The sequence below is a fragment of the Bos javanicus genome, chromosome 18 (assembly GCF_032452875.1).
Source record: "Bos javanicus breed banteng chromosome 18, ARS-OSU_banteng_1.0, whole genome shotgun sequence".
Taxonomy (NCBI): domain Eukaryota; kingdom Metazoa; phylum Chordata; class Mammalia; order Artiodactyla; family Bovidae; genus Bos; species Bos javanicus.
Genome location: NC_083885.1, coordinates 15515753 through 15537167, shown reverse-complemented (window position 1 = coordinate 15537167; position 21415 = coordinate 15515753). Strand labels below are relative to the sequence as shown.

At 49.2% G+C, this 21415-nt stretch overlaps 1 protein-coding gene across 2 annotated transcripts in view; it reads right to left on the bottom strand.

The window, feature by feature from the left end:
• The window catches only part of GPT2 (glutamic--pyruvic transaminase 2), a 34898-nt gene extending 21748 nt beyond the window's left edge, over positions 1-13150 (bottom strand). The window contains exons 1-4 of one of the 2 annotated variants that reach the window (XM_061387085.1): positions 13020-13150; positions 12523-12786; positions 5363-5452; positions 3168-3276 (exon numbers count right to left, since the gene is read on the bottom strand). In XM_061387085.1, the coding sequence (XP_061243069.1) occupies positions 3168-3276; positions 5363-5452; positions 12523-12765 (442 nt within the window). In that variant the 5' untranslated portion in view covers positions 12766-12786; positions 13020-13150. Of the gene's footprint in view, positions 1-3167; positions 3277-5362; positions 5453-11386; positions 11583-12522; positions 12787-13019 lie in introns of those variants that run through there. The other variant, XM_061387086.1, reaches the window with a different exon arrangement.
• Positions 13151-21415: the final 8265 nt, after the last annotated feature.

Below are 21415 nucleotides of genomic sequence, written 5' to 3'. Positions count from 1 at the left end.
TGGGCTGGCCTATCCCCTCGGATAATTGTAAACTAGGGGCGGGGAGTGTAGCACTGGGCTGGCCTATCCCCTCGGATAATTGTAAACTAGGGGGGAAGTGTAGCACTGGGCTGGCCTATCCCCTCGGATAATTGTAAACTAGGGGGGGGAAGTATAGCACTGGGCTGGCCTATCCCCTCGGATAATTGTAAACTAGGGGGGGAAGTGTAGCACTGGGCTGGCCTATCCCCTCGGATAATTGTAAACTAGGTGGGGGAAGTGTAGCACTGGGCTGGCCTATCCCCTTGGATAATTGTAAACTGGGGGGAGCGGCACCACTCCTCTAAGAGTTCAGGTGGCAAACATTAACACGCACCAAATCTGGGTGGAGAGTAGAGTCCTGTCACGTTCTTTGGGGGCACTCGAGGGCATCTGCAGACGCCACTGTTAGAGAACCCTCCTTCCACTGGGTGTCTTGATATTTCCTGGGCTCCCGAGCCCAGAAAGCTTCCCGTGCTGTTTCCCTCTGCCTTCTTTCACTGCCCTCTGCTCCACTCCATGGGGCCTGGCCACTTCCACACCAGCTAAGCCTCCTCTTCTTCCTGCCTCTAGTTCATCTGCTTCCCTGCATTCCCAGGCCTTTCCCCACTAGCAAGCTCTCTGTTCCCGCCGGCCACAGGCTTTCCATCTTCTGTTTTGTTCTGAGGTACCCTGATTCTTCAGAGCTCAGATCTAGACTCTCAAGAAGTCTGAGAAATGGCTTCACCCCAGCCTTTCTGATTTCTCCAGTTACCTTCCACAGATGAATCCTTGCCTCCCCATGTTGACTTGCAGGCAGGAACCATCACCTATTTCTTCTGTGCATCTCTGCAGCACCTACCCCCAGCTAGGCCCGCCCCACCACACTCCTGTGTAGGACACTCTGCCCTGAACCCGACGGCAACCTGCCTCCCACAGTCCACAGATCAGCGACAGCTGCCAAATCACCCAGCGTCATCGCATCCAAACCCCTTCACTCAGTCACACTCAGCTCCTAAGCCTCAGGGCCTTTGCACACACCATTTTCTCTGTCTGGGATTCATTAGCAGATACTCTTACTCATCCTCTACATGGACTTGAAACACTTTCTCCTTAAACCCTCCCTCTCTATTAGAATCCCTTGTTCAAACCCCATAACTGTCTGCTTGTTCACCAGGAACTCATGAAAACTGGGAATTATGTTTTTGTCTTAATTCTTTTCCATGTTTGTTTCTCCCAAATATGACAGCGAGTCATGAGCACAGAAACTCCACCTGCCTTCCCCAGTGTCCCTCAGGGCCTAGAGCAGTGCCTGGTCCACAGCCCGGGCTCCAAGAGGGGCTGGAGGAGGGCGTTCTCTCCCATCTCCCGCCACCCCCAGATGTGTCTAGGTTTCACCTCAACCCCACTTAAGATTCAGGACACAACCTGAGAACTGGATTACTCAAACAAAAAATAAATGAAGCCCCAATAAAAAATAACTTTAAAGGGCATGATAAAAACACGTCCAGGTGAGCCCCTTTATAATCCTTCCTTGGGTCAGGGTGGCCCTGGGCGTAGCTTCCGTTTCCTTCATTTTTGTGGACAGTGCTCAGGTTACCCAAGCCTTCGCTGACAGAGCGCCACTCCCATTGTTCCACCCTCTGCCAGAACACTGCCCTTCCTCCCACAATGGGCAGAAACAGGTAGTGACCGCCAGGGTGGGGCTTCTCCACACGTGACGAGCAGCACAAACAGCAACTTGCCTGCAAGCCCAGGAGGTGGGTACAAAGTATCTCCTAGTTCAAGGATGAGGAAAGAGGCTCAGAGAGCACTTCCCTCACCCATCCTGCTGAGCTCCTCATACAGAACGCAGACAGGCCTGACTCACATGGACATGGCCTCCCCACATCATTCCCCCAGCCCTGCCTGGCTGACACAGAAAAAACTTGTTGATGAGGCTTGTCCCTGGAACAAGATCCCTTCCCAGTTCCCCAGACATTCGCGCAGACAGCAACCCCCCTCCCCCCACCTCTGGGTTGCGCTTCCTGGAGCCTCAGGCCGAAGGCCACGGATCTCTGAGAAGCGCCTTTGTCCTCTGGGCCGGGCAGAGGGTGCAGAGGGAAAGAGCCTGGAGGCCGGGCCTCTGAGCTGTGGCGCTGCCCTCTGCCAGCTTGTGGTTTAGGCCTTGCCCCACAAGGTGTTGGCCCACACCCCACCCAGGCTGGCTGGCAGGGAGGCAAAGGGCGGCGGGCCCCTTCCTGAGAGGGACACACGAAGGACACAGGCTTGGACGGAGGGCTGGTGGGGTGATCACAGCCAGGAAGGCTAAGCCTAGTGATGTCCATAAAGGGACAGAGCAGAAAGGGGAGGGGAAAGGCGGGGAGGTGACGGAGAGGCCGAGGGCAGCTGATACCCTGCTGAACGAGCCACAAGAATCCCTGTCCCAGGTTTTGGAACATTCAGGCAAGCTTCCTAAAAAGCCCTGTGGACAACTTCTCCTCAGGACAAGGGGAGCCGGATTCCCTATATATTCCACTGGGCAAAGGAATGAGGCAAAAATAAACAAGAAAGAGAACATGAGATGAGAACAAAGAGCCAGCCGCCCAGGGGCTGGAAATCCACCTCAGCAGGGAAGGGAGAGAAGATGCCTTCACATCCACAGGGCCTCCCCACTCAGAGCCCCCTGGGGCCGGGCGTGGGCTCCGGGCACAAAGGGGCACAGGCCGGTGTCAGGAACACAACACACACGTGGTGGGTAAAGGGGGGCACCTCCACAGCAAGGAAGCCACCAAAGGGGGCCACAGCGGAGTGAGAAGCCGGACCAGCTGGGCAACGTACATCCTTCTGGCCTCCCGGCTCAAGCTCAACCTTCTGCCCTGAGGGTGCGGTGGGCTCAGCGTCACAGCTGGCTCCCCCTGGAAACCCCAAATCCTGCCAAATGCAGACTCTCGAGCCTGAAGTGCCCCCAATCCACCAAGAGACAGCACTGACCCCATCAGCTCGGCAAACAGGAGGCTCACAGAGCACGGACAAGGAGAGTATTTTTCCCTGACTCGGCCTGTCGGCCACCCCACACACACTCACACACTCGCTCAACGCATAACCCGCCGTGAGGGGCCCGGCCAGGCCCATGCTGGGAACACACGTTCTTTTCACGCCCGCTGGGACCTGGCAAGTCGGGGCCTCACCCAGGCTGTTCCCGCCGCAAGCCTGTAGGATGCGCCGGGCTCGTTTCTTAGCATCTTCTGGGAAGCTGGGGCTGTCCAACAGGTTCGGGTAGGTGCACAGTGCCATTACCTGGGGGAACAGAGGCGTGGGCTGGGCTCTCCGCAACCTCCCACCCCAGAGGGGCACAAAGGATGTCTCTGAGGGGCAGTGTCACCGCCGGACTCTCCACGAGGGCCCCCGCCTGTGGGGAGGGTCTGGGGACGGGTGGGGAGGAGGATGCTCTGCAGCGGAAGGGAGATGGTGAGAGGCAGGGTCCCTGATGACCTGGGCTCGGGCCAAGGGTGGGCCACCAGAGGAGCCAGGGAACAAAACGAGGCTGCTACTCGGCCCAGCTCCTCCATAAAGGCCAGCGGCTCACATAGCCAAGGCCATAGAACCAGGGGTTCCAGAGCAGGGAGCTGGGACTGAGCAGGCAGGTACACCCCAGCTGACAAGACTGCAGAGACCCCCCTCCTTACAGGCTGAGCGCCCCCTCATGCCCCGCCCCCACCCCTGCTCACCATCACCCCCTTTCCTGGCCAGAAGTGAAAACCGAGTCAGCTTTTTCACCTCTGTAACAGAGAAAATCACCCTAACCTCACAAATTAAGAGGATTACGCAAGGAAATGTTTGCAAAAGTGTCAGTAAACCCCCGCTCAGCAGGCAAGTCTAAGCTGGAAGCTTAGGAGCAGTGCCAGGAGCAACGAGATGAGGTGGGGCTCACGGCTCTGACACCAGCTGGGGGCTTCGGGCAGGCTCAGGCTTCTTGGAGCCTGGCTTTGCCTCAAATAAATTTGTGCAACGGGTGGTGACCTGGCTTGCCCTCCCGCTCTGGGGCGCTTATGAAGGCTGGAGGAAGCCAGCACCAGGTGGCAGAGGCTGGGTCCGCTGTGGCCAGCAGCAGGGCTGGATCTGGGAGTGTGCCAGCCAGTCAGAAAAGGCTGAGGCAACAGGAGCCTGTTCACACCCAGAGCCCCAGGCACGTGTGGGGAACCTCTGCAGAGCGAGGCCACTTTGGACCTCTCCTCTCCTAAGCTATGTGCTTCCAGGACAAGCTTTCAGGACAAGCAGGATGCTCTAACGTCCTCCCACCTCCACCTCCCGCGCAGAGCCACTCTGTCTGGTCTGATCCACTTCCTCATCATGGGCCCAGCTTGAGGCCTCTGACACTCACAGGCAGCTGGCACACTCCTGAGTCAGCAGCAATGCCACGGGAGTCCATTCAGTGGACGTTCCTGAGGTCATCACCGGCCTCAGTTCTTCTCCCCATACCCTGTGTGAATTCCCTGAGGGCCTGCAGGCTGAGGCCCTGGGGCCCCCAACACCTGCCATCCAGAGAGCAGGGCAAAGTTTGCCGCTCCTGTGTGCCAGCCCCTGCAGCAGGAAGTACCGGCAGGAAAGGAAGACCGGGGTGTTCAGCACTCAGCTTTCCTGCCGGCCTCAGCCTACGAACCTTAACCACACAAAGACCGAATTTTGCTCCAGTATTGGCCCCATTTCCTCTCTAGGAAAACGCCTTCCCCACAGCTGGTCTCCAGCCTCTATCTAGCAGATGCTGTGGCACTCTCCCACCTTTTCTTTCCCCCAAGCCCACCAATCTCACAAGTTGGGCCCATGCAGCATCTTTGCAGTTGGCACTCAAACTGAAACACGGAAATGTGCCTCTTGAAGGCCGTCATGTTCATCATCTCATGGAGGTCCCCAGAAGTCCTCTGTGGCAGTGCTCTGGTGACTTCCACTTGTCCAAAGCCACCCAGCTGATCAGCAACAGAGCCAACACTCAAATCTGGGGATTCTCACTTGGGAAACCATATCTAGATCCCCACGCACCACCTCCCAGCCTTCATCTACTCTCTGATGCCCTCAGCAACCCAGGTCCGAACGCAGCATCCAGGACCATTCACCTGGGAGTCTTGTACACTACAGCGACCTCAGAATGGGCTTAGGGATTTTAGACAGCCTTGGAAGGAAGGGGAGGAGCCTGCTGGAGAGAACCAGAGGAGCCATCAGGCGCTGGAGGGGGTTGCTGCTTCAGTGGCATCTCCCTGTGGGATTCTAGTGCCTGCTGGGTCTTGAGGGGCTGGACAGGCAAGGAGGAAGAGGCAATTTAATAGGCTTGGCTGTCAGGTTGCCTCCCTGCTACCCCAGGGGCCTCGGTTCCTGAGGGCCAGCTCACCTGTCGCAGGAAGGTGATTGGCTGCTGGCCCATGGCCTGGGCATCCCCGATGTTGGCACGGATGACCTCAGTGAACGGTTTTTTGATACCCTGAGTAGAGAGAATGCAATAGGTGGTTACTTAGGGATTCTCAGACCCTCGATTTCAGAAGCCGAGCAATGGTCAACAGGACATTAGTAAGCAGCCCTATTCTGAGCCTTGCCAGGTGCCAAGCGCTTCATATGCTTGGTCCCATTTAACCTTCACAACCACCCCCATGAGGAAGGGCTTGTATTAATCCCATTTTATAGATTGGGAAATTAAGGCTTCAAAAGGTTATCCACTTTCTGAGAAGGCTAGAAGAACTTCCCTGGGCTGCCAGAGAACCCTGAGGCAGCTATAGGTCCATGCTGACCCTGGGGCAAATGCGGTGGGAAGGAGGGAGGGGGTCAGCAGCAGAAAGCATCAGGAGAGGGTTCCACAGCTGCCAGCTCCACCTCCACCCCTAAGTGATTGATGGGACACTGCAGCCAGCCTTCCTGCCAGAAGACACTGATCCGCAGGGACCTCTCGGGGGTCATTCTCTTGCAACCCTGTCTTTGAAAAATGAAGAATGTGGACTGAGCTTCATACTGAAAAGAAAAAAAAAGCATCAGGGATAAAGATGTCTGGTTGAAGAGCAAAAGTGAGGCCACTGCCTGAGCAATGTGTTTACACAGAGCAGAGATGGCAGAGAGAGAAGGAACTCGGAAACCGTAGCAACAACATCGCTGGGAAGTGACTATGGGACACCCTGGCTGCTGCAAAGGAGAAAATATGGTTTGGAAGGAGAACTGTGGGGATCTGGAAATATGGGAGCTCCACACAGTTCCCTGATAAATCCAGAATTAGCCACTATAAGAGAATCAACCGCAGGTTCAAGAACCTCCCAGAGCAGCTGAAAGGATTATCTGAGACAAACAGTATGAAAGCACTTGGCAGAGTACAAATATCATGTTACAAAGCTGGACCAGGAGCAGGACTGCAAGGGTCACCGTGGGGGAAGAAGGCGGTGCGGCAAGGGGTGGCCTGCGCGGAATGGCCACCTTCCCATCTCCAGCTGCCCTGTTCCCAAAGGCATGCTAAATACAAATTTTAAGGGTACAGTTCTATGATTCTGATACTTGTCTTCTCCGTTTCACATGTGTGAATAAAAGCAACTTTAGAAAACGTTCCCCTTTTTAACTCAGTAAGACACACCTTAAAGTAAAGACCAGTGGGCTTAAGGAATGAACGCAGCTGCCAAACAAGCTTTCTTGACTCTCATTTGCCACCCCTAAGCCCTCCCATATGGAATTCTCCAGCTGCTTTAGGAGCCAGGAGGCACAAGGGGCTGAGGAGGGCACCCCAGAAACAGCCCTGTGCTGTGCTCAGTCACGTCGAACCCTTTGCAACTCTCTAGACTGTAGCCTGCCAGGCTCCTATGTTCATGGGGATTCTTGAGGCAAGAATACTGAAGTGGGTTGCCATGCCTCCCTCCAGGGGATCTTCCCAATCCAGGGACTGAACCCACATCTCCTGCACTGCAGGCAGATTCTTTACCATCTGAGCCACCAGGGAAGCCTGGAGGCAGCCCTGGACTTCCATAAACCAGGCCTAATGAGTCGAAAAGCTCTGTTTGGGTTGAAGGGGGTAGAATTCCCTTCTGTCCTTTTCACCAAGTTCTTCAGGGCTGGCAAATATGGAAAGACATCTCGGGGTAGGGGGTGGGGGGTGGCAAGGAAGGGGGTAACACTGCCTACTGCCCAGGACTGGGCCAGGGGTGAAGTCAGACACCCTGGAGACAGGCTGCAGGGCGTGTGGCCTCAGGGCTCATCCCACAGGCTGAGCAACCCAGGCCACTGTGTGCAAAGGGTAGGACTCCCCCACCCACACTGGCCTGAGCTCCTGGCGTGGGACCCTCTGTTAGTCTGACTCCATCGCCATGGCCCCCTAGCCTGGCCAGCTGAACTCAGGTGATTTCCATGGTGTGGGCACAGTCCACTCTTTGGTGGGGAGTAAATCTGTTCACGGTCGAGGGTAGGACATATACCACAGCTGTGGGCCCTGGGCCAGCCCCATGGAGGGAGAAAAATAATCAGATCCCTGGATGTTCCTTGTCCCCTCCACCCTGCACTGCTCAATCAACTCAAGCAGCCTGGGAGTATGGAGCATCTCCTTTCTTGGGTCTGGGTACCCACAGGCTCCAGATACTTTGCTATGATGGATGAGCTAGTGGGTGGGAAACTGCCTCCTCTGAATGGACTGGGCTGCCCAGCTAAGGGCCACCATACAAAGGAGACTCCTGTATCTATGTACTTGAGTTCTACGTGGGTTGGGAAATACCAAGGAGCCAGGGGCAGACTTCTGCCCACAGTGACTCATCCAAGTCTGGCAAGCACACCCAATGGAGACCTCACCTCAGCCCTGCCCCCAGGAGCCAGCCAGGGCAGCACGTAGCTTCTTAGTTCCAATTCCTAGCATCCTAGAGCCCACGTGTCTAACTCACCCACACACATCCTGCCCAGAGCTGCCTCACCGGAGGGCACTGAGATGAGATCCATCGCAGGGGGGCTCCCTTCCCACCATTCAGGTCAAGAAAGGCTCAGGGAGCAGGCCCCCAGGCTCTGGAGATGGCATATTTCAGAAGGTGTTATTGGGAAGGAAAAAGGAAGGACAATGATAACGCCTTTATCATTGTTATGACTGTCCGTCCCAGTTCATAGGTGCAGCATTCGAACAATGGACAATTCCAACAGGCACAGGCATTTTCCTCAAGGTAGGGGTGGCTCCTGTCATTTCATGCGACATGCCAGTGGGGAGGCTTGATAGGATGGTTACTCCCCAGAGAACCTCCCTTTCATTCACGAAAACTTATGAATCATGCTCTGTGACAGGAGTGGGCAACATTGGAGAGGCCACCACTTTCAGAGTGCTGGCTGATGAAGAAGCAGGCTCAGAGAAGGGAGAGAGGGCACAGCTGGCCCCAGGCCAGAAAGGCCATGTGAAAAGACCTCAGGACCAGTGAGCAGCACTGGGGCAGACATGAAGTCCCCCAGAGGGCTCCAGAAGGAAGTCTCAGAGACAAACCCGACTAGCCTCCAGGGTCCTTGAAAACAGCTGCGCTGCATAGCAGAAGAAACGAGACTCAGCACAGGGTCTGGCCCTAGCCAACGTGACAAACAAACCTGGAAGAAACTGAGCCAAACCTACACAGGCCTGAGATTAAGAGAAGGTGGGAACTCCAAGGGCTGAATTTTCTAACCACGGAAGCGGGGAAGGCTGGACGAAAGGCTCCTGAACTGTGGGAGTCTGTGGGAGGGTCAACCGTAGAAGCAGAGATTTGCAGGGCAGAGCAGGGATGAAAGGTGAATGAGCTCCAAACAGGATAATTTAAGGCAGCAAGCCTAAGCTGCAGGCAGGAGGGAGCCAATCCTACAGAGCGCATTCCTAAACCCAGAGACTCAGAAGGAAGGCAAGGAAAGAGGGACCCTCGGCACCTCTCCTCCAGGCAACTCTCGTCAGCTTGAAAACAAGACCCTGAAGAGTTCTGATTGGGAAATTCCCTGGTGGTGCAGTGGCTGGGACTCCACGCATACACTGCTGAGGGCATGAGTTCAATCCCTGATTGGGAACTAAGATCCCGCAAACCACACAGCGCAGGCCAAAAAAAAGCCACAAAAAAAAAAAAAAAAAAAAATGAGAGCAAAACTAGCCTTTGCTTTCTCATAAAGTTTTTTTTTTTTTTTTAGAAAAACTGCTTATATTAATATAAACTCACATAACCTTTTGACCTAAAACAGGAAGTCTCTGGTGCAGTTATCTCTCCCCAGACAGCCAGAATCCTGATAGGGTTCTAGCTATTCAAACCATCATCACTAACCATCTCCAACTCGTCTTCAGTGGAAATAAATTGGCCCTATTTTACAGAGGAATAATTGAGGCCAAGGTGTTCTGAACGATGCGAAGCCCACAGCACATAAAGGCAAAGCCCAGGATGCAGGTCCCTGGTGACTTGGGCAAGGCGGATGGATGGAGGGTTCATCCAAACGGAAGCCTATGTTACAAATTTCTTTTATTCTACGCTCTAAAGAAAATAGCCTATGAAATTTGCTTGTGCCTCACACATCCAGAGTTTCCACTCTTAGCTAACTATCAGCAGGTGCTCCAGCATTCTCCATTTTCATCTGTTTCTCGGTGCAGCATTCAGTGATTTTAATATATTCAGTGTTTTCCTTCATGAATGTTTTGCCCTGACTCTGTGTACTTTTTACAAACAAAAGCCATTCCTGTCTCCACTTATGTCAACCTCCTTTCCTCCTCCCATAAAACGAGGGAAAAGGAAGTAGGTTGAGGAAGAACTGACAGATCTTTTCAAAACTCCTACTAATGGCAGTTTATTTTTAAGTGCTGCTCCCAGGGAACACCAGGATCTGAAAAGCTGATAGGTACTCCCCCTTGGAGCTGCTGTCAGGGAGAAACAGGGCCTCCCTGACAGCACACAGACCAGGCTGGAGGAGAATGGCCCCTTTCACACGCTCTTAGCCAAGTGCCCCTCCTCCTCAGGCTCTCCTGAGCATTTTCCCCCTCTCCTACCACAATGGACGGGACTTGTCTGGCATGCCACGCCACAGGCAAAAACCAGAGCCACGTGTCCAGCCAAACAGCCGGTACTGTTAGCATAGCACCTGGTGAAGTGATTCCATAAGGCAGTACAAGGCCTTCAAATGGAGAAAGAGGCACAGAAGTCAGGGCCTGGGGAAACCCTGGGCCCCCCAGACCACTGCTCTTCTTTTATAGACTAGGGAAACCAAAGCCCAGAGAGGACAAGAGATTTACCCCCAAGTCACTCAACTCCCTACATATCCCATCTCTAACCAAGTCAAACCCTTTAAAACAACATCAGTCCAGTTTCGATCATTAGAGTTCAAAACAGAAGTCAAAACCTGAAGCTGTGCAAAGCTAAGCCAAAAAAAAAAAAAAAAGACTGAGAAACCCTGAGAAAACATGGCTCTCTCAGAAGAGGACATGCTTAAGCTAGCAAAATGGAGAGGCTGTCTTTCAAGAATGAAAGATTTAAGCGAGGCTATACTGGCTTGGCTGGGGCTATTATCTCCAGCACCAAGAGTCAGGCAACTGAGACTCGAGGAAGTGAGGAGAGAACAAGAAGGGATGAATTTGAATGAAAGTACCGGAGAATGTAGATGGACAGAAAGAATGTCTCAAGTTATTCAGGGGTAGGACATGGCAGTGAAGCCATCTGTCCTAGAAATCACAGTGTGTTTCCAGCCCAAATGACCAAGAAATTTCTCTAGCTCAATGATGGAGTCATACCCTATTGGAACATCTTCTTAGTTGCCCACTGCACACCAAACTTTGAATTATAAAGTCCTAAGCCCAGCACACCAGACTCCAGTCCCTCCTTTCCATCTCATTCATTTAGCATATCCCTTGCCAGACAGTGCTCTCCAAACAGCACCAGTCCCCTCCCCTATTTGCCCAGAACTTCCCAACCTTGTTTTTGCTCCCGGCCCTCCTTCCACCTAGAATGCTCTCACATTTTCTCTACCTGCTAAAAATAATAATAATAATAAACCACCAATCCTTAAAGAATTGGAGGAAGAGAAGTTCAGGCCCAGAGAACAACATGGCAATCAGTTCGGTGAAGGCAAAGACAGTGTCTCCCTTCTATTCTAACCATCCTCATACTTCATGGAGTCCATGCTATTTAACAGAAGGTAGAGATAATCCCTAGAACCCCTACCAGCTCTGGAACCAGAGAAATCAGTTGTAAAGTGCTAAACCGGAAACAATTTAATCTCAGGTTTAACAGGGAGACTGTTGTCTCAAGGAGGGCCAGCTCCAGTCTGCCAGATATCAACAAGGAGCAGAAACCTTTTTTCTGCCTGTGGTCCACTTTTGGGACAGGGAGGCACAGAAACCAAGCCAGCCTTTCAAGGACCAAGCTTTAAACTTAGCCTTGCAAGGAGTCAGAGGGAGACACTGGACTTGACTTGTTCAACTCACTGTTTTGAGTCAGCAGAACTGGGTGTCCCAATGAAGTCTCAGCAAGCCGTGAGCTCATCAAACGCCCCAAAGTGCCCATGTTACAGTCATGGTCCCATCATGGCTTCTTCTCAAGCATTCAAGGACCATTAAGTGACCAACTCACCCCCAAGGACGTTCAGTTCTGGTGCCTATGAGAGTAAGATCAAAGAACCCTTCCCCCTTCTGGGTTAGGTCTACCTTGAGCAAGCAGCTGGGTGACTACTTCATCTGCTCATATAAATCTTAGGAATATATACATTTTTTACATTATCCTCTGGACTCTGCCTCCTGAATTCCACCAGCGTTAGAACTCTGGTAAACTACAGAGGTATTTCTTTCACCCACCCGAGCCACCTCGTTGTAGGGGGACAGGAATCACTACCAGGTGTGTGGTCACTTTACACACAGCTGTGAACTCAAGATTCCAGTCTGCCGGCGGCCAGGGGGAAGAAAGTCCCAGGGCCACCCTGCCAAGGCCCCAAAGGCCCAAGCCTCTGCTACCCACTGTGGGCGACTGTATCCTCAGAGAACAAAATAGGGCTGTCAGTCAAGGTTCCAAAGGGGATCTAGGGGAAGGAACTGTGCCGGACCACTTTTGTCAGGGAATCATTACTGGAAGAATGACAGAGAAGGTCTCAGAGAGAGAAAAAGCTTCGGGAGAACACCCAGGTCTCTTCAGAGCCTTCACGGCACCTCTGGTACCTAAGGTGATGTCTGAAATTCTCCTTTATGTCTTTCCTGCCTGTCGTTGTCCTCACCCTCACGCCCCAGTGGATCTTGGTTCCACTCAAGTAGGACAGCCACATAGCAGGCAGTGCCTGGCACTAAGGGCCACTCGATTATAATTGATGAATTCAGTTCAACAAGTGAACCATATCTGAGGGCCTTACTTTGTGCCAGGTGCCGGGGACTAGTGAGGGAAGGGTTGGGGGGAGGGCATTCTCTCATTTCAGTCAAGACTGGCCGAATGAAGGAGCTTGGCCACGCGGCTGGAGGAAGTACAGCAGTTGGACCCCAGGAGGCGACAGCTGCTACTCCTCCCCCCTCGCCCCCACCCGTGCCCCCTGGCCTCCCGGGGCCCTCCCGCCCCACGCGGGCTCGGGGCCCGCGCTCACCCTCTGCAGCTCGAGCTCGATCTCGCCGGCCTTGAGCACGATAGGTCCCCGCACCGCGTACTCCACCGCCTTCACCTGCGGGTTCATGGACTCGAGCGTAAGGATGCGCTCGCGCCGGCTCCGCTCGGGCCGCACTTTGAGCACCGCCGAGGCCTCGGCGGCCGCGCTGCTCTGACTGCGGCCCCAGGGGCCGAGGGGCCGGGGGCAGCAGCCCCGCCGGACCAGCGCCGCCGCCCGCTGCATCGCGCGGCCGCCGAGAGAAACCTTGGGACAAATAGGGAAAGAGAACAAACACGTCGCGCACAGCCCAAGGCAGGCACGCGGGCACCCGCCCCCAAGCTCAGCCAAGGGCTCCTTCAGCGAGAGGTGCCAGCCTGGCTTCGGGGACGGGTGCCCATCCCCCGGCGACTCGGACCCTGCACCTCGCCGCTGCATAACCAAAGCGCTGCACAACCGGATTTTGCAAAGGCTGAGCCCAATGCATGCATGCAACGTGCCTGTCGCCGCCTGGTCACCCCTTCGTCGAGTCCGGCTAGAAAGCTCGCCTATAGCAGCTCCTCGGCTCAGGCGCCGGCAGCCGCATCCCAGCTCCCGCACGCAGCACCGGGCCCCCAGCGCTCACACACCCACAGCCCGCGAGTCCGCCCGGGCCTGCCCGCTGGCTCCTGGGCCTTGTAGTTCCCTTGTCGTTTTTCAGAACAGGTGTGGCGAGCTGGTTTAACTACAAGTCCCATAGTGCCCCGCGCTGGCCTGATCTGGGGGCGGGGCTGGAGGCGGGAGCGAGGGTCTGGCTCTGCCTTGGGCTGGGCGGGCTCTTTGTCTGGCTGAAGAGTCTGGGATCCCGGAGGGGTCTGGCGGGGGCTCTTCTCGCGGCTTTCTGCGAATTTAGAGCTATTTGGTGCTTCTCCCTGGAGGCGCGTCGCTCATTCCCCCACACAACCCTTTCCCCAACATCTGCAAGGACACCGGCGGAGAGATGGTGCAGTCCTCGCCCCAAGTTTCATCATCCAGGGTTCAGTGGCCGCTCAACAGGGGCTGGTAGGAAGCAAGGGTGGGGTGGGGGTTAGGAGTTTGCGACTTGACTGCCAATTTTACCCTTCTCAATGTCAGTTTTCTTGTCAAAAGGGACATCAGCTCTCAGCCTTTAAGGATTGTCCTGAAAATTAAAGGACCAACAGCTGGTATATACCAGGTGGTCAGGCTTTCTGACAGCTCCGTTTGAAACGCTACCCCACCTCCACTACCTCTTTTAATTTCTTTTCTAGCATCAGAAATTTAGATACTTTTTACTGGCTCCCCCGTTAACCATGTAAGCTCCAGAAGACAGGAGCAGCGTTTTTCTTGTTCATTGTATTCACAACGTATTCACCTAACGTCTGAGTGTTAGCAGCACATAGTAAGAATTCAGTAAACGTTTGTTGAGAATGGATGCTCAGCTCTTTGTAGCTTTTTTTTTTTTTTTTTTTTGTAAAGGTACTTGCTGTTGACTAAAAAAAGATGTACAACTTGAGAGTTGTGAGCTAAGTTTTATTTGAGGCAAAATGAGGACTGCAGCCCAGGAGGCAGCATCTCAGATAGCTCTGAGAGACTGCTCCAAAGCGGCAGTGGGGGAAAGTCAACATATAAGGTTTTGGTGAAGGGGGAGTTCAATACCATTAAGCGCTCATTTTACAAAAGGTTTTTTGTTAGTCATGAGGGTCTGATGTCACCATGAAGGGATTTAGTGCTTCTCTAGATATGAGGAGACGCAAGGGTTGAGAGATCAGCCCTGGGTGTTCTTTGGAAGGAATGATGGTAAAGCTGAAACTCCAGTACTTTGGCCACCTCATGCGAAGAGTTGACTTATTGGAAAAGACTCTGATGCTGGGAGGGATTGGGGGCAGGAGGAGAAGGGGACGACAGAGGATGAGATGGCTGGATGGCGTCACCGACTCGATGGACGTGAGTCTGAGTGAACTCCTGGAGATGGTGATGGACAGGGAGGCCTGGCGTGCTGCGATTCATGGGGTCCCAAAGAGTTGGACACGACTGAGTGACTGAACTGAACTGAAGGGTTGAGATCATAAAATCTGTTCCTAAAAACATCCTACTATCTGAAGACCTGTCCCACCAGATTCCCTGGAGCACAGAGTGCCTCACTCCACCCTGAACTCCCTCAGGGTTTGCTGAAGATCAACAGCTATGGCGGCATTGGGTTCAGTCTCTGTAGAGGCAGATGGCAAATGCCTTGTTCAGTCACTGGCAATGCTCTTGGTAAGTGCCAATTTGTAGTTGACACGGCCCCCTCGTGGCCATAAATCGTACCATACTTTGGGGTCTTTTCATAACCACTTTGTCCCGCGTTGCTGGGAAGGCTCATCCCCAGCATCATCCCTGAAGAAGGTTCCCTGAAGAAGATTTTTGTTGATAAGACACTCAATGTGCTATTACTGGACTAGGTCTTAATAGTCAAAGATCTCCGGACACCTGTCTTCTAGTTATGGTCCAGGAAAGTATTCCCTCTCACTGCATCTTTTCATACCTGCTGCTGCTAAGTCGCTTCAGTCATGTCCGACTCTGTGCGACCCCATAGACGGAAGCCCACGAGGCTCACCTGTCCCTGGGATTCTCCAGGCAAGAACACTGGAGTGGGTTGTCATTTCTTTCTCCAATGCGTGAAAGTGAAAGTGAAGTCGCTCAGTAGTGTCCAACTCTTCGGGACCCCATGCACTGCAGCCTACCAGGTTCCTCCATCCATGGGATTTTCCAGGCAAGAGTACTGGAGTGGGTTGCCATTGCCTTCTAGAGTTACACTATTACAATCATTGATCATATATTGAACTGTACATTTGATCAACTGCTTCAAGTCTAGTCTTCATTTCCATTGAAGGCTCAGTCATATACTTGGTAATACAAGAAATAATAATCTTGTGAAACAAGCAAAATACAAATGGTATAGTTAATAACATTAGTGGAATTAAAAGTAAATATTTTAGCCATGAGCCTCCCATACCAGATTTTTTTAAAGATTGTCAAGACTAGGGAATGGGTCACTTAGAGCAGAAATCTGATTTTTCATGTGGTTCAAATGTGTTACATTAAAGGATTTATCGGGTACAAAAATACAGCATTCAGTTTGAATTATAGCACAGATATCTCCCAGAGATGCTGTAAGGTGTCAAGGGTCTTGCAGTAGTGTAACACTGCCTTTCTCATCATAGAGATCTCAGAATTCAATAGGCTAATAGCCCAGTTACTATCATTTAAAGCTTATGAAAGTTGTCGAGGCTTAGATATGGTCAATTACATCCTCTAACCCCATTGAAGGCAAACACACACACACACACACACACACACAAGCTGCTAAATGATCATACCAGTAGAATACAGATCTTTGACCCACTGAGATCATACCAATGGTAGATTGGTTGGGTACCTGTAATTTGTTAACATGTATGACCTTAACTTCATGGGAATCCCAGGCTACACCTTCCTATCATCTGTGTAGATATCAAGGCCATAAATTAGTGCCACAAATCCACTGAGTTCCATACCAATCACTCTCTCTAAGGGTAATAACAGGCATAGTTCATAGAGCACCCAGCCTTGTCTCATAATTACCAGGTTGATCATTTTTAGTATGATTTAACCATTCCCAACCTAGAGGAGCCTTTAAACTTAAATGACCATAGCCTGTGTTAACCATGTAGATCCTCCCCATAATTGTAGGAGTTTTCCTTTTAATAGATGAGAAGTAAATTTTTTATTGAGACTTAGCTCATCACTCCGATTGAGTTTAAAAGACCCTAAGAGAAAACTTAAATTTATGGCCAGCCTCAGAGCAGGTATTTTTAATTGGCCAGGTGAGAGGATCCCATCTAGAATTATTATGAATAGATAGAACAGGACTGAACACTCATATAAAACAAATTTCCCAGGGGGTATCCAATCAGAGCCTTAAAGAACAGAAATGCACCAAGGTAACCCAGAATAGGCACAGGTAATTGGCCACAACCCAACAATTGGACTGAGTTTTAAACTAGCAGAGAATCATGTCCATGATAGAAAACATGGGATTGATAGGCATAGGTCCAAGGAATCAAGAAAACATTATAAATGATCATACAAGTCAGATCAGCATCTTGGGCAAGCTGTCTGCTTCTGATGTCATCTTCTTCTCCTCCTAGTTTCCTGTTTGAGCATCGTTTTAAGGTGAGTTTGAGGTCAGCAGGCCTCTCTATGGACCAGTCCAGCTTAGGGGCCTTTGGAAGTGGGAGTTAACTGAAGAGTCAATTTCCCTTCAATTTCACTGGGCATGAGCTAGTTAAGAGTACCTGATAGAAAGGTCCTTCCATCCAGGTTGGAGACAGTTCCTTAAATTATGTCTTCTTCCAGTCTTGGTTGAAGATCATGTGTGAGGCATCTGATCTTCATCCAAAGAGAGATTTCTGCGATAAGCTTCAGAAACAACCTTAGAGTGTCCTTTAATAATTCAATTAAATTTTACATTAATATACCCTAACAGCAAAGAACTATCCTGGAAATAAGTCTTAGTAGATACAGACCTCCATTAACAAACTAGGATTTAACATTCATCGAAACATCTCTTTCTAAAATCACCATTATCTTTACCAAATTTAACCTAATTAAGACCTGTTTGTAATATAGGTCTGGTCTCAAGAAACTTGGCCTGATGATTTACATTAACCATAATTGATTGTAGACTTTTTTGCTTCGCAGAGACTTGTTTTGCCCAGACTGAACTTTTAAAATAAAACCTTTCAGGGCTAGGAAAGTCATGCCAAAGGCTTATCACAGATTTTGCCTAACAGATCTAAGTAAATTCATTCCTTCTCAAGGTTTCCAAAATTCCTTGAGATTTCTATACCTGTTCTTGAGTAACCTTCCTAACTTATCTGATAAAATTACTGGAAACTAAGCTTCTAATCTCTGGAGGGTTCAGATAGAGAAAAAAGATAAATGTTTCAACTTGTTTATAAAATGTAATTTTACCAAATTACTGTCATAATTAGTTTGAGGGGAAGGTTTTTTTCCCTTACACCTGAAAAACACAGATTCAAATCAGTAATTTTTCATATATAAACCATAAAAGTTATAAGCATATTCACCAGTTCATTCAGTCCTTTAGTTAACCTTTGTGAAGTCATCAGGTTTTCTATTAGAATCCTCACTCAGTTCAGAAACTGGTATTTATCCAAAAGTCCTTTTTATAAATCTACTTGAAGAGGTGAAACTTGGTTAGTGCTATGACAATATGGAGATAGTAACTAGAATTATGCCTGGTAACATTTTACCCAAACATATCAAAATTTTAGGAACTCCATACAGGTTTCTAGGAAATCTATATTAGTGATATTTACCATACAATGTAACCCAAGACTTATTACTCACTTGACAATACCCCTCATGTAATTCTGCATACAAAATGAACCTAATTAGTGTAATACCCACTCCAGTGTTCTTGCCTGGAGAATCCCAGGGAGGGGGGAGCCTGGTGGGCTACCATCTATGGGGTTGCACAGAGTTGGACACGACTGAAGCGACTTAGCAGCAGCAGCAGCAGTGTAATATCTCTCCTTGGGATGTTTCAGGGGCCCTCTGAAGCATCCCAAAGTTAGCTAGAAATCTTTTGTGAATAAGATAGAATGATTTAGGAAGCTTTGTTAACAAATCAAAAAGGTTTAGAACACTCAGTCAGATAGGATCATAGGTCATTGTGAAACAATAGCTATTCATTTAGCCAAAGTAACAACAAGGGATTTTAGAGCAGATCATTTAAGAGATAAAGAAACTTAAATCTATTATTAAAGGCAGTTCGATATCTGAAGAAAAGGTGTCCTCTTAACAGAGAGAAAAGCTAAATTCAAGTTTTTGCACCAGCTTAGAAAGAAAGTGAAGTCGCTCAGTCGTGTCCAATTCTTTTCGACCCCATGGACTGTAGCCTACCAGGCTCCTCTGTCCATGGGATTTTCCAGGCAATAGTACTGGAATGGATTGACATTTCCTTCTCCAGGGGATTTTCCCAACCCAGGGATTGAACCCGGGTCTCCCGCATTGTAGACAGACGCTTTACCATCTGAACCACCAGTCAGTACTTTACTTAAAAGGTAAACTTCATTAACTTTATTTTAAACTTTGTCCTAACCATATACAAAACTCTTTCCTCATGGTTCACTTTTCACAAACCTTATCACTTTCTGTACCCATTACTGTGTTCTTACACCCTAAAAAGCCACCTGTAAGGCAGGCTTACTTCCTTTTCCCTTCACAGAATGCAATTCCATTCCTCACACCTTCTTTACTGAAAACACATTTCCTACCTCCCTTAAGCAACCAAGAACTGACTTTTATATTAGCATTTTATAGATTGATGAGCATAAATATCAGTGATAATTTCTAAAATCTTTGTTTTCTTAGAACATTTTAGGATGGCACCAAACATCATTTCTTTTTAATCCCAAATCTCTTTAGTTTCTCTGTAAGAGGTAATTAGTGTTTAGTAGTAAATGTTTCTGGAGAAGGCAATGGCACCCCACTCCAGTACTCTTGCCTGAAAAATCCCATGGACGGAGGAGCCTGGTGGGCTGCAGTCCATGGGGTCGATAAGAGTCAGACACGACTGAGAGACTTCACTTTCACTTTTCTGCATTGGAGAAGGAAATGGCAACCCACTCCAGTGTTCTTGCCTGGAGAATCCCAGGGACGGGGGAGCCTGGTGGGCTGACGTCTGTGAGGTCGTACAGAGTCGGACCCGACTGAAGCGACTTGACATTAGCAGCAGTAAATGTTTCAAAATCTTACTTTATTTGGAAATGACTTAGCTATTCAATAGACTTCCAACACTTAGCTTAGCACAACCCTTAGAAGTTCTAGTTACCCCAATCTGGATAGACTATTTTAGACAGACATTCCTAAAGCATAATTATTCCTAATAGAGTTTATCTAAAGGCTCATATCTCATTTACATTTTTTTAGAAGTTTCTTCACTCAGCAAGAGAATTTCCTTGCTGACAAACTTGTAACAGATATAGTAATATTTAACTTAGGTACTATGAAAATATTCTGCTTAATGTTAATTACTCTTAGACATGTCTACATTATTTAGATCAACAAATAAATATTAATATTAGGTATTTAACACTGAATATTTCCCAGTTCACATGAACCTGAAAGTCATTTAGGTTAATTTCTCTTGTATTTAGAATTATTTGATTTGTAAGCACTTTTTTTTTTTAAGGCCAATTAGATTAGAGCTTATTTACAAACTGATCTCAGCAATCAGCAATATTATCAAAAAAACAAAAGACACACCCTGAGACATACATACATCCAAATAGACACAAGAGATCCTATAGCTTTGTTTTCCAAACTTAGTTATGAATAAAAAATGGTTGGAGTAAGATTTTAAAAGGGTTTGTTCCCCTTTTGGGTTTTTTGTTCCTTTTGATTTCAGGAATTAGATATGGTCTAGATAAGTGATCCAGAGAGCTCTGGTCTAAAGGTATAGGAAGAGTTGTTTCCTCAGGGCAAGAATCCTTAAAGAGGTAATTTTTTTCCTTCAAGCTTCCTCTGGAGTCTAAAGAATATTGTGACCACATTGTAAAAAAATTGTGTGTGTGTTTTTTTTTTTGTGACCATAGTTTATAGCCAAAATTTAGACCAGATAGTGCTCAACTTGGCCCTGATAACAAGGGCAGAATGGTCCCAGCAGGGATTGTCCCTCTGGGGAAGTAAGGGGTCTTAGTTTGATCAGCCCCAGGCTGTTGATTACAGGAGGAAGTCCTGGATATAAGGGAACTTAACTTGATTTTCCTATCCTATGTCAATAAAGATCTAATATTTTTAGGCCATTTTTCTTGTCATTGGATCATAGCAATAGATGACTATTTAAAAATTTTTCCCAAGGGGTTCCCGGGGGCGGGGGGTGTGGAAACTTAGAGTGAGCAATTCACATATTAGCTCGAACAGTTTGTACCAGATGTCTGTGCACTCAAACCAAACCAACAAACCAAACTGAATCAGAACTTCACCAGCCAGGAGTCACACTCCAAATGAAACAAAAGGCAAAGAGATGCCCCCAAATCAAAAGCCAAGTAGCAAGGGTGCCCCATAAAGATGATAAAGTGATGCCCTAAAATCAAAAGCCAAATCGCATAAATGCCAAACATGACTTCCCAGTTCAATTAGAACTACGACCTGGCAAAGTTAGTGCTAGCAGCCTTTTTTCAGTTTTGATATAGTTTCAAGCAATTCCTTGCCGATTTTCTGTGACATTAGTGTATTGAAGGAGGAAACAGACAGAGCTGGACTCCATTTTAGGCCAGCCTGCTAACATTAGGCTACACGCATGGTCACCCTCCCAGTGGACTCTGAACTTTGGGCCCGGTGTCTATAGAAATGGCATACCAATGGAAAACCAGACCCCCGGATGAAAGAGCCTCAGGACTTGTACTTGGACTCTCTGTTGCCTAAAAGAATATGCTAATTATCTCTGTAACAGAACAAAGTGGTAAATTCCATTATGTTTATTGGGATATGACCACAGGCCTCTTGATAAATATCCACTGTTTATCTAGGCTTGTGACACATGAATCATGGGTTAACTTTGATTGTATCTCTCTTTTACCTAGTCCAGACTAGTTTCAAGGAATTGGGGAGGTGCATTTGAACAAGTACCCTTAGGGTATATAAGGTTTTCACAAAAGCTGGTCAGGGTCCTTGGCTAAGAGGAGACTGCCTTGGGCCCACCGGTGTAATAAACCGCACTCCACTATCTGCATTGTCCTTCTGAGTGAGTTTGTTTCCTGGAACACACGGCTACAACACTATCATTTCCTGTTTTAGAAGTTTCTAGATACCAGTCAAAGCATGGCTGACCTTGTCTAATTGTGCA